Below are 14,211 nucleotides of genomic sequence, written 5' to 3' on the forward strand. Positions count from 1 at the left end.
AAAACTAATTTTATTCATGAGAAAGCTTCACAATCTTTTTGGTAGATGTTGATATGATGGTGCAAACATCAATCACTTCACTGTTACTTCAAATTCTTTCATGCCTCAGATGTTACACTTAGGGGCAGATTTATCACAGGTCAAGGTGAATTTTCGAATAAAAAAAATCAAATTTCAAGCTATTTTTTTGTGTACTTTGACTAGGGAATAGTCTAAATTTGATTTGAATTTGAAAAAAATTCAAAAAATTACATATCGAAATTTATCATGTACTGTCTCTTTAAAAATTCGACTTTGACCATTGGCCATCTAAAACCTGCCGAATTGCTGTTTTAACCTATGGGGGACCTCCTAGAACCTATTTGGATTCAATTGGTGGACTTTGAAAAATCTAAGTTTTTTTTGGGAAATACTTCTAATAGAATTCGATCGAATGTGATATTCCTTTGATTCACACTATTCGAATTCAGCTGAATACGGACCTATTCGTTCGAAAACAGACCTATTCGACCAAAAAAAAACTTTGCCTTAATTTTGGTTGGTCTTTTTGAATTTCAACGTTTTTTCAAGTAATACTCACTCCCTTTGTCAAACAATCCCCAGCACTATACAAAGCTTACAGTGGTCCCATGCTACAGGAATCTCCATACCCTAACTACTTGAGTCCTTATACTGGCATAGTGTCAGCCTTATCATTGCATGGTATTAACCCTTCCTGGTTTACTCAGTGGAGCAACTGGCTGCTCTACTAACTACCCTGATCCTGCCTCTCACTCCTAGAGTGAGCTATTACAGATCTTCCTTACACTTACAGTACTTCCCCTGCTGGAACCTACCTGTGTACCAGGTCTTTACTACCTCCTTCAGCAAGTGGGAACCAAAAGAGAAAGAACATGTGGTGCCTTCCCCTTTTATAAACAAGCTAATCCTGACCCGCTGGTCAGTTACTGCACTGTCAGGAAAATACTTTAATCTAATTATGGGAAACATCACCCTCTCAATAAAGACCAGTCCTTAGCTATCCATAACCTTCTTGGAGAACTACCTGAAATAAAAACAGGCAAAACTTTAACCCCCTACAGTATTTCATGACTTCTGGATTATACTTCAAGGAGTGAACCTTGCACATTCAAAAAATAGGAAGAACATTTTTCAGTGTTCCTGGAGCCTTTTCAGGATATATTTTTTCATCTTTAGTATTCAAGAAATAAACCTTCAAAATATGTAATTTCTTTAAATATATTTTTTAAATTCAATAAATATGTAATACATTTTACATTTAATAATATAATGAGATTGTTATATTTTAATGTATTAAATTGTTTCATGCAATCAAAGATATATGTGTGTGTGTGTATGCAGAACATTAGTGGCCTATTAATCACAAACAACTAACTGTATAAATAATATACAAACTGTCTTTATTTCAAATACATGAGAAATAAAAACAAAAAACAATTGGGTTTTACTTTTTTTCTACACCAACAACACACATTACAGAATAGCAAATTATATGAGGATGGCTGGATTAAGAAAACACATGAACATAGAAAGAAATGTATAGCATGCATGAAAGACTGTGATAAAGGTCATACAATTTCATCTGATTTTCAGTTTTGTATCATTTGGTCTGTATAGCCAACCTTAGCGTATCTGCACAAATGTACACAATATATTACATGTTTACTGTCTACAAAAACATTGCATTCTTATTCTTATAACCAAAATAGATACTGCTTTTCTCAGTAACTCATTTCTAAAGCTGTAAATAATGGGGTTCAGAACAGGGGTCACTACAATATAAAATACAGAAACCACTTTGTTTTGTTGAAAAGTTGTGTTCACTGTTGGTCTAAGATATATAGAAATAACTGTCCCATAAAATATTCCAACAACAGTCAAATGAGAAGCACAAGTAGAAAAAGTTTTTGTTTTTCCAAGTCTGGAAGGAATTTTTACAATAGCTGAAATGATACAGAAATAGGATACTGCAATGCAAAGTAGACAACCAACAATTATAATCCAAGAGAGTGAATTGAAAATGATTTGGATAATGTGGGTGTTGGAGCAGGACAGTTTTAATAGTGGATTAAATTCACAAAAGAAATGGTCAATTTTGTTGGGTCCACAAAAAATGAGCTTTGATAAAAAAAAGGCTGGGATTAAAACAGATAGAATACTTATGCACCAGCAAATAAGTATAAGTTGAATACAAACCTTATTGGTCATTATACTCCCATAACGAAGAGGGAAACAAATGGCAATATAGCGGTCATAAGCCATAACAACAAGGATGAAATGCTCAGTAGCGGCACATAGAGAAAAAAAGTTATACTGAGTAAAACATCCAACGACAGAAATGCTAGCTGGATTGTGATGACTTAAGTCTGACAGCATTTTGGGCACTGTAACTGCTGTGTAACAAATCTCCAAGAAAGAAAAACTGCTTAGCAGAATATACATAGGACTATGAAGTTGATGATTACTATATACCAATATGATGATTAAGACATTGGCCAGAATGGTTATGGTGTAGATGAGAAGGAAGACAATAAAAATGCAGATGCGTGTCTTTTCTGACAGAGATAATCCTAATAGTATGAATTCAGTCACACTGGAACGGTTCATTTTACCCTCACAGTATTATTTTCATCTTTTAAAATCTCTGCAATAATTTAGAACAAATAAAGGAAATATAGTGGAAGCAAATATTACATATAAGTATAATAATATTGATATGCTTTCAACAATAGCAGAAATATTCATATTAATATTCATATAGCTATTATCTTAACTATAGTCATGATGCCTATAGTGACAGTGAAGATTTTGCCACTTTTAAAACCATGTATATTTTTGCCCAGGCTTATGACATGCTGGAGAATATTGCTGTAATACAATACCTTTCAATAAAAATAACATGTTATCAGTCATTTATATCATATTGAATCAAATTTCAGCAACAGCACAATATAGCAATTCAATTAGTAAAACCAGACAGAAAATCCTCCTATTTAAAGGTTATAAGTGATTATCTATATATCTATTTATCTATCTAATTTAATTTTGCTCTGTCAAAAATATCAAAATATATAAAACATATTGTGCATTTTAAATATTGTACATTTTCAACTTGAATCTTATTTTATGTACCTTAATGTCTTTTATCTACTTAAAAGAAGAATAATATTTTTGAAAAAATCCAAGGTTCAAGATGTAAATACATTTGCTTTTAGGATGAAGCTCTTTTCACAATGCTTGGTTGTATGTTGATTTATATTTTTTTAAACCTCTGTTTGCTGTGAAGAATTTATACACTTATCCTGCCCCTTGATACAGATATAAATTGACCCCTTTGGAAATATCATTAGCAAAGTTGTCAGTTTGCTATTGCATTTCAAATGCAAAATAGTATGTTGTGTTATTCTGTTGGACAATAAAATTGTCAACAGGTCTAATTCTAAGGGGAAAGTTACCTAACCAGAGAAAATTGGCCAGTGACGGCTTCCCAGCCATCGCAACACTTCGGCAGGCATAAATTCACTAGGACAACGGCAATTCACTAAAGTGCGAAGTTGCGTCAAGGGCGCTGGACGCTGGCGAATTTTCCCTAGCTTTACTTCGGCAATCAAAGTGAAGATGCGCTAACATTGCCTGATTTGCATATGGCAGGAAATTAAAAAGTTACATGGACATTTATGTTGCAGCAAATTCATTACATTACACAAGTCCAGGGAACCTTAATAAAGAGTTGTTATAATGCTCTACACATGAGCCCACTGTATAATTTATGTTCCATATGTTAGAAAATCGAGGAGGGAACCCGGTTACCCTAAAAACTTTTTAAGGACCTTTGCAGGCTATCACTCAGAAAAAAGGAAAAGACACCGGCGTTTTTTGGGACTTAGGAAAATTTGGCACGAAAAGTTGAGGACGTCCTATGCACTCTATTGCACTTCACCTGGGCTGAGCTGGCAAGGCAAGTCTGGTGAATGAGGTAACGTTCGGTAAAATCTGCATATTAGTGAATTTGCGGAGTTACGTCCGTTCACCAGATCGAAAATCTGCCTGGTGTTAGAGTGCGAAGCAACGCTAGCTTATATCTCCTTCGCTAGCGAAGTGACGCCTGTGCCCATTAGGAAATCGGTGAAGTTACAAAATGACGTTACGCTTAAGCTTACGCATTTGTCACTTTGCCCTTTAGGGAATCTGCCCCAATGTTGGCTCAAGTGACAATATATCAGACAACTGGGGGCATTGGGGGTAGAGACTTGGACTATCTGTTCCCATCATGTTGTCCCCCAAAAATGATTTTTGTCCAGCATACAAATTGCAGTTTACATTTTTTCTGGTATGAAATAGTGTGAAAATTATTAATGATCAAAGTTTTTCGGCAACCATGGATTTGCGGCGAAATTCAGCATTTCGGCATTTCGCAGAAATACGGCAAAACTTTGCCATGGAACAATTTGCTGCGACAAAAAAATTGCTGAGGCAAAAAGTTGGCAAAAGAAAAAATGCCAATTGACTTTAATGCATTTGTAGTGAGAAAAATTGCAGTGCATAAAAAAAATTGATGCCTATTGACTTCAATGTGTTTCTCGAATTTTTCAGATTCGCTCATCACTATTGAAAATATATTCTGTTTTCATATATATATATATATATATATATATATATATATATATATATATATATATATATATATGTACGATTTTTTTGGAGTGCTGAACTAATTGGATTTTTGTATATATATATATATATATATATATATATATATATATATATATATATATATATATATATATATATATATATATATATATAGAAGAAGTGGAGATCGCACTCACAGGTCTTAAGTGTAGTAAATAGCTTTTAATTGTGGACAATCGCTAACAATTAAAAACAATTAAAAACAATTAAAAGCTATTTACTACACTTAAGACCTGTGAGTGCGATCTACACTTCTTCTATTGATTCTCCCGTATGACGACTGCACCCAGGCACAGATTACTTCTATATCGTGAGTGCCGGTTCTTTACTCTACATTATATATATATATAGCCACCATAGAGTTTACCGTTGGCTTAGTGGTGGAGGGGAACCGAGGCAACGCCGCTTCAATCGGTCACACGATAACACACGTAGACGCCAACTGACGCTCAACAGTGACGTCACTTCCGGCGACTCCGGATCGGAAGTGGAATTCACCGCAACAGGCGGCGCCGAGGCTCCGAAACCACAGACCCAAATGATCACACGACAAAAGGGTCCTTTTTCCGACCAGCCGCCCTCCCAGGAACGCGTGACAACAGCACCTATCTTCAGCCCCATAGGCCAAAGAGGAGGACACGCAGAGGGCAAAAAAACAAGAGGTCGTCCACCATGCAGCCAACGATAATTCCCATCTTCAACCTCTCACATCACACGCTCTCAAATGGTGAGTTTTCTTTGCTCTCCAAAGGGGCTAGCTTTATCCCCACTGTACAGTTTAACTAATTTGATTGGTCCATTGAACAATATAAGCTGGGACGTAAACTGAGATTGTTAGAAGAATTTGGTGACTCTAATACAGATATAACCTTTAACAAATGGAAACTTAAAAGTAATTACGACCCAACTACAAATAATAATAGCATTAAATCCTTCCTACAAACGGTTGAATTTGAAACTAATAATAAATTGAATAGAGCCAACAAGGCACATGTGAACCTAACTAAAGAAGAACGTATGGCCATTACAACCCTTAAACAAGACCATTCAATTATCATCAGACCTGCGGACAAGGGTGGGGGGTTGGTCGTTTTGGACTATAAAGATTATCATAATGAGGCTATGGGACAATTAAATGATTCCAAAATCTATCAGAAATTACGGGGTGATCCAGTAAATGAATATAAAAGAATTTTGATTGATACTCTGAACCAAGCCATGGACCGCCAATTGATCTCCAGAGACACGTATAATTTCTTACTTCCTGCATTTCCAATTTGTCCAATTTTTTACTGTCTCCCCAAGGTTCACAAAAGTACTATAAACCCACCAGGCCGTCCAATTGTGTCCTCTAGAAATAGCTTGTTTTATTTCTGTGGTATTTTTATTGATTTCTATCTCCAGAAGCCTGTACAAAGGTTACCATTCTATCTAAAGGATACCCCTCAATTCCTATCCTTTATTAATAAGATCAAATTTTCCCATCCAAACCTCATTTTGGCCACACTAGATGTTAGTAGCCTGTATACCATCATTCCCCACCATGATGGAGTGGAGGCAGTAAGAACAGTGCTACAGACATCTGAAGAATACGAGGGCCCACCTGTGGAATTTTTATGTGATTTACTTGAATTGACTTTGAAATATAACTATTTTCGTTTTGAAAACTGTTTTTATTTACAAAAAGAGGGCACAGCCATGGGTGCTGCCATGGCACCTGCCTATGCCAACTGCTATATGTCCTTATACGAAAACAGATATATAATGCCCAAATACCAATCAAATATCATCAGCTATTATCGCTATATCGATGATATTTTCATCTTGTGGCAGGGCGACCGGCATTCTTTGGAAAATATTGTGGCAGACTTAAATAGTCTAGACACACCGGTACGATTTACTCTTACAATTGGTGATAAGGACATAGAATTTTTGGATGTCTCTGTCCTAATGGAAGAAGGTGGATTGGGCTATAAACTTCATCGTAAAAAAACTGATAGAAATACTATCTTACATTACAACAGCTTTCATCCACCTTCAACCAAGGACAGCGTTCCTTTCTCTCAATTTTTGAGAGTTATCCGTAATAATTCAAACAGTGATTGGCGTGAAAAACAGTTAAAAGAAGCATATGATCGATTCTTGGAAAGGGGGTACAGTAGTACAACCCTAGATCGAGCATTGAATAAAGCTTTGAACTACACGCCTAGAGAAACATCCAAAGTACAAAATAGTCCGAAAAGAATGGTAATCACTACTCAGTATAATTCAGCTACATCTGTTATTAAAAACATCGTTAATAAAAACTGGTCGATTTTAGCCAGTGATAATAGCTTGCCAGATACTGTAAAACAAAAACCTTTGTGGGGTTTTAAAAGAGGGAAGAACCTCAAAGATAATTTGATGCCCACAGACCCCTTAAAATGCTATAATGTGACCCCCTTACGTTTGGCGCCACTTAAAAATGGATGCTACAGATGTGCAGGTTGCACAACCTGTAGGAACATGATTACAGGTAAATATTTTTATCATCCACACACTGGCAGGCAGATAGAAATCAGACATCGCATAACGTGCACTACTACGCATGTAGTTTATATTATAATATGCCCATGCGGACTGACCTATGTAGGTAAAACCCAAAACACTATCCGGGAACGCATGGGAAATCATAGATCATCCCTAAGGGCAGCTTTTGAGAAAGGACACACCGATATCCCCCTATACAAACACTATCTAGAAAAAGGTCATGGTCCTCCAACTTTCCGATTTATGGGTATAGACACTATCCCCATCCCAAGAAGAGGAGGCGACCGCGGTCGCCTATTATTACAAAAGGAAACATTTTGGATTAAGAAACTTAATACCGTTTCCCCTAAGGGTCTAAATGAATACTGTTCCTATGTATCCTTTTTAGACGAACGCTGAATTTGTTTTTATCTGTTAAATTTAAATAGTGAATTTTATACATTTTGGATACTTTTATGTTTTTACCCCTAGGTGGCAGCACTGATCACTGTCCCAATGAGGATCATGGGACTTGTTGGCTTGAAATTGGACACTTTCTGGTAGGGGTGGCTTGTGGGGGGAGTGCACATATGTGGCTATAAATGTGTGGGATAAACCAGTTGTATGTATCTTGATAAAGGCCCCATTGAGGGTCGAAACGTCGATCTAAATAAAGCTTATATTTTTTCTTCAGACAAGAGTCCCTTGCGTGCAACAGCTTTTCTTCTACAGATTTTGTATATACATTCTGTTGGCACCAGGGCATTATCCTCTTTTGAAGTGTGTGCAACAGTCTTACAATTTGTATATATATAAATATATATATATATATATATATATATATATATATATATATATATATATATATATATATATATATATATATAATATATCCTAGAAAAAATATTCAAAAGCATTATATGTAACAATGCAGACAGCAAAGGGGCTCTGTACTGCCCTGTGACAAAAAAAGTTTGGTAATATGTGAAACATGTTCTAGTAATGCATACCTCAGGGGTCTGTCCATGGTCCATTGCTTTTTAAATTTGTTCATAATTTACATTGATGTTTACATTGTTACATTGTCCTATCTCCATCTTTTTTTTTCTAGTGAAAAAACCTAAAAAGGTTTACTATGGGATGTTTTCACTTTGAAAGGGATTCAATTCAAATGGAGGGCTGGACAGAACATTTGAAAATGTGGTTTACAATTGGACAAAGTTAGAATGAAATAACATTATACACATAAATGAGTTTGGGGCCTCTGTAATTGAGATAAATTTGGGGATTGATGTGTATAATAGTCTAGACAGTGTCAGTCAAGCTTTTAGTTTTTGGCACCAGTCTATAAGAAGGATTTATGTGCTAAAAAGAGGACAGAGGCTCTTTACAAATACATTAAGGGGCAAATTTACTTAAGGTCGAATATCGAGGGTTAATTAACCCTCAATATTCGACTGTCGAAGTTAAATCCTTCGACTTCGCATCCCCCAATCCGCCTAGTCAGCCATCTTCCCCTCTAGGCCCTGAGCCCGACCAGCAGGCTGCGCCTACCGAACCCACGCTGGGAGAAGTACTGGCCGCCATTATGGAGAGCCGTGCATCCAGCATGGCGCAGTTTGAGGAGCTCAGGGTTGACATCTCCCTGATGCACCTTGCAGAAGGTGAGAGACCGCACTAAGGCCTTGGAAGATAGGGTCTCAGCCATAGACGACGCCATGCCTCCTCTCCACACTGATGTGCAGGCCATGAAGCTACAACTTAAGGCTGCTCTAGAAAAATCTGATGACCTAGAAAATAGGTTGAGACGCAGCAATGTCAGGATAGTTGGGCTGCCTGAAAGGGTGGAGGGAACTAACCCTACGGTCTTCATAGAGGGCTGGCTCCAAGAAACTTTGGGGCCTAATACCTTTTCCAAAGTTTTTATTGTTGAAAGAGCCCACAGAGTCCCTGCGAGGCCTCCTCCTCCAGGAGCCCCCCCGCGTCCCTTTCTCCTGAAGCTACTTAACTACCGGGACAGGGATGCTGCCCTTACAGCTGCCAGAGAAAAGGGCCCAATTCAATACCAGGGGGCTACTGTGTCATTGTATCTGGATTTTTCTCCTGTCATCCAGAAGCAACGGGCTGAGTTTACAGGTATCAAAAGGCGCCTTAGAGAAGCACAGCTAAAGTACAGTATGCAATATCCTGCGCGTTTGCGCATCCAAGATGGTGACCATGTGCTCTTCTTCTCCAAACCTGGGGAGGTTGATGACTGGCTTAATCGAAGGAACCCTCGTCGATCCCCAAGCAGGAATGATTGACTGCGGCAAGCCTCGCTTCCAGGTCCCTATGAGCTGTCATAAACCGCAGGAAACTTCTACAAATTCACCCCAGTCACACCTGGTTGACAACCTCTTCGGCAATGCTACGGGCATCGAAAATCTGCAGTGGATTATGCCAATTCCCCCCCCCCCTTTTTTTTTTTCTTTTTTTTTTTTTCTCTCTCTCGGTGGATTTCATATTGAGGAAGGACTATTTCACACCTGATCCCTATTACTGGATCCCCAACTCAGCTAATGGGCCACTACCTCGCCCCAGGGTTGGCATGTGACCTATTGACTCTACTCTGCCCGTTTTGGATGCACCGCCTTATACTATGGAACTTACTTCCCACTTTCTGCCACAGGTGTGCCAAGGCTTTTTGGTTAAGCACGACGTCCGGCCCCGGGGTTTTTTTTTTTTTCTCCCTCCGTATATTTTCCTCTCTTGGTTTAATATCTCTGCCCCCATGATGGGGGTCACGCTTGTATTCTGTCTCAGGGTAACTGTTCAGCACACCAGTGCGGGCCTCAGCTTTAGGCAATCGTTAGGACTTGTTGCCACCCTAGATCCCGCAGGAGGGACTGTTTTTTAGCAGATATCTAGGGACTGAGCCCCTGTTTAGGTTCTTAAGCGTTATGGGTACTAGACTCGCTCAAGTTTGGGGGGTGAGTAGGGTGGGTTGGGTATGTATTATTGTTGGGTTTATGTTTCAATGTGTTTTGCAGACTACTCAATGTATGTTGACTGATGTAATATGTATACAAAATGTGCTCGCTATGATTTTCCATTGGCTTTGTGTTACGGGATGGACCCTTCGTTTGGCCTGGCATATACCCGTTTCTGTGAGTTATGGCTAGTTTCTCAATCCTCTCGTGGAATGTGCGAGGCCTCAATTCTAAATTTAAGAGGAGCCTAATGTTCAACTATCTGAAAAAATACCCCCCGTCTATCCTTCTTCTTCAGGAGACGCACCTTACTGGGCAAAAAATTTTGGCATTAAAAAAGCCATGGGTGGGTTTCCACTCTACCTTCTCCTCGCACTCGAGGGGGGTTTCTATATTAATCAGAAAAAGTTTGCCTTTTGAGCTCTTGAAGCTCCACTTAGACCATTATGGCAGATTCCTGATACTCCATGGCCTTATTGCCAACAAACCCATCCTTTTAGTTAACATATATGTGCCGTCGCCATTCGCAGTGTCGATCCTGGACCTAATGGTGACTAAGCTTTCTGAATTCCCCCCCAGCCCACTCTGTATCCTTGGGGATTTTAATTGCTGTTTAAATCCTTCTTTGGACAGACTAGGCCCCGACCCCCGCACTCTGACTAACCTCACCTCATGGGCAAAGGCCCTGCACCTAACTGACCCCTGGAGATGGAAACACCCATCTCAAAGAGAATTCTCTTGTCACTCCCCAACCCACAAGACCTTTTCGAGAATTGATCTGGCCCTTGTCTCCGTGGAACTCTTGCCCATTATTGACCAGGTCAAGTATCTGCCTCAGGCCCTCTCTGACCACTCCCCGTTACAACTCACATTATGGTGGAATCCTGCGGCCACTGATAGAAGGTGGCGGCTGAGCCCTCTTTGGCTCAAAAACAATACTGTGGCCGATGCAAATGCCCAAGCCCTTCTCTATCAGAATCAACGCATTTTTGACCAAAGTGACAAAAATAGTAAACTTCTGGCGTTTCTGGCCAAGCAACACTCTGCACCCTCGGCGGTTTCACGCATCGTACTAGACGATGGCTCAGTGGTCACGGAACCTAGGCTCATAACACAAGAATTCGCTACCTTCTACCAAAATCTCTACACCACCACGGCACTGTATTCCAAAGCCCAACTCCAGCATTTCTTGGATTCCATCCCCATACCATCGCTCTCACCTAACGATCAAGCTTTTCTAGACGCACCTATCACTCCCCAAGAGGTTAAGGATGCCATTGCCTCACTACCCCCTAATAAGACGCCAGGGCCGGATGGCCTCCCTCCCGACTGGTACAAAGCCCTTTCAGATCAAATAGTTCCAAAATACCTTGACACTCTCCAATCGGCTTTTGATAGTAACTCATTGCCCCCCTCATTCAATGAAGCCCTTATAGTAGTTATCCCCAAACCAGGTAAAGACACTACCCGATGCTCTTCCTACCGCCCTATTTCCCTGCTCAACACGGATGCCAAAATCTTAGCTAAAATACTTTCCTCCCGCCTTCAACGGGTGGTCCCAGACCTGATCCACCCTGACCAATCTGGCTTTATGCCTGGGCGCTCCACCAACATTAACCTTCGCAGACTCTTTACCAACCTGCAAATCACTCATGTGGAGACAGGCACCAGAGTCGTAGCCTCCTTAGACTCTGCTAAGGCTTTTGATTCGGTGGAGTGGGACTTCTTGTGGGAGGTTTTGGCCCGATTTGGGTTTGGTCCTCGATGTTTAACTTGGATTAAGCTCCTTTACAGGAACCCCACGGTGCGAGTTAGAGTCAATGGCCTCATATCGCCCCCTTTTGCATTAACGAGAGGTACGAGACAGGGTTGCCCCCTTTCCCCAGCCCTATTTGCCCTTGCGATTGAACCTCTGGCGATACTGATCAGACAGTCCCCTCGGATAAAAGGCTTAACCTTCGGCACTATACAAGAAAAAATCTCTCTATTTGCTGATAATCTTCTCATTTACCTGGCCGACCCTAACGACTTCCTTACCGCCCTCTTAGACCTGGTCAACCGATTTGGCTCCTTCTCTGGCTTGCGGGTGAACTGGGATAAGTCTGTTCTATTCCCCATTGACCCTGACCAACCTTTGCCAGCCAAGACCCCCTTAGAGTGGGCCACTCAGTTCAAATACCTTGGCGTGACAATCCAGGCAGATGTTTCTAAATATGTCTCCCTCAACTTGGACCCCCTCCTCACCAATCTGACCACCACACTGAACCGTTGGACGAAGTTACCTTTATCTCTATGGGGTCGAGTCAATCTTATTAAAATGATATATCTTCCCAAAATCCTCTATTTGCTCCATAATGCGCCCATATATCTCCCTAGACACTACTTCAAGTGCCTTAACCAGATCATGATCCCCTTCCTTTGGAATAATAAAACACCCAGAATTGCTTGGACCGGGTTATGTGCCCCATGTGAGGAGGGGGGCCTGGCTCTCCCCAATTTCTATCTCTATTATCTGGCTTCACAACTTTATTACCTAAACTGGTGCTTTCACCCAGACCCGTACAACCCAAACTCGCAGTTACAGGCTCTCCTTGTAGCCTCATGGGAAGGTCTCCGACATTTTCCATACCGTTCCCTTAGGGATTACAGTCCCCTGCCAACTACTTTGACCACCCCTCACAAATCTTGGCAGGTAGCCCTAAAAATTTTGGGCCATGCTCCTCCGTTACTGTCCCCAAACCTGCCTTTGTGGGGTAACTCATACCTACCTCACTTCAGATACCTCCCGGATTTCATATTTTGGCCTAACAGGGACATTAAATGCTTAAAAGATCTTCTTGATCCCCAGGTGTTTCCCACTTATTGTGCTCTTCAGCGTAAGACCCACCCGACGCCACTTTTGTTATTTCAATACCTTCAGCTTCGACATGCTTTTTACTCCCAATTTGGTACTCTTGCCCCCCAACAGTCCTCCCTGGCCATAGAGGAAACCCTCCGTGACCCTAGCCCTTCCAAATTGGTGTCCCGGCTATACCACCGGCTTCTACTATCTGGACCTAAACCCTTCCTGATTACTCAAGAATGGTGGACTAATAAAATTACAGGCTTACACAGGAGGACTGGGAGGAGGCGATAGATAATGTGTATGCCGGCCTTATCTCTCTTAAAGATAAGTTGATTCAGTATAAAATTTTACACCATGTGTATATAACCCCAGTACGTTTTAAGCAAATGGGCCGAATCCCCCTTGATATTTGTCCGAGGTGTCAGCAACCAGGTGCGGACTTCTTCCATCTACTATGGGGATGTCGACTGATTTTAAACTTCTGGACGCGAGTGGTTAACTTTCTAGCTGATAACCTTGATTTCCTGAGGGTTATCACCCCGTCCGTTTGTCTGTTGGGGGTCTTAGAAGAACTGGTCCCGGCCAAATACCCCAGAATTGCCTTTCGTATCCTCCTTTTCTACGCAAAGAAAACCGTTGCAATGCACTGGATGGGCAACCTACCACCTTCTCTTAGAGCGTGGGTGCAACTAGTTAATAATGTCTTACCCCTTTACAAACTTACCTATGAATCCAGGGGCTCGCCTACGAAATTTGACAACATATGGGGCTCGTGGGCTGACATAGATCCGAACCTCCCTGACTGAACGGTAGTTGTGCAGACCGTCTGGGTCGTAATAGTGGTGGTTCCACTCATCCTGTATTTCCTGTAAGGTCCCTCGGGTGTTCGCTTATCCCAGGAGTCCATTATTGTCTCATAGCGATGTTTATTTTATTGTGCTTGTAGTCGACTTGTACGTTCTGCCAATTTTTTGTACCTATGTATAATATATATGAACCGTCCTACTTGACTGTCTGTTCTGTGTGTATGTTCTGTGTTCAAAAACGAAATAAAACTTACCTTTTAAAAAAAAAAATTCTTCGAATATCGAAGTCGAAGGATTTATCACTATTCGTTCGATTGAACGATCGAGCGAAATCGTTTTTAATCCATCGATCGAACGATTTTTGTTCGAC

General features: G+C 40.5%; 1 protein-coding gene across 1 annotated transcript; it reads right to left on the bottom strand.

Moving 5' to 3' along the window:
• Window positions 1-1,648: 1,648 nt before the first annotated feature.
• LOC121401424 (olfactory receptor 1468-like) lies at window positions 1,649-2,710 on the bottom strand. Its single transcript, XM_041586053.1, has one exon. The coding sequence runs from the start codon at window positions 2,626-2,628 to the stop codon at window positions 1,684-1,686; it is 945 nt and encodes a 314-aa protein (XP_041441987.1). The 5' UTR covers window positions 2,629-2,710; the 3' UTR covers window positions 1,649-1,683.
• Window positions 2,711-14,211: the final 11,501 nt, after the last annotated feature.

This window comes from Xenopus laevis, chromosome 1L, assembly GCF_017654675.1.
Source record: "Xenopus laevis strain J_2021 chromosome 1L, Xenopus_laevis_v10.1, whole genome shotgun sequence".
NCBI lineage: Eukaryota > Metazoa > Chordata > Amphibia > Anura > Pipidae > Xenopus > Xenopus laevis.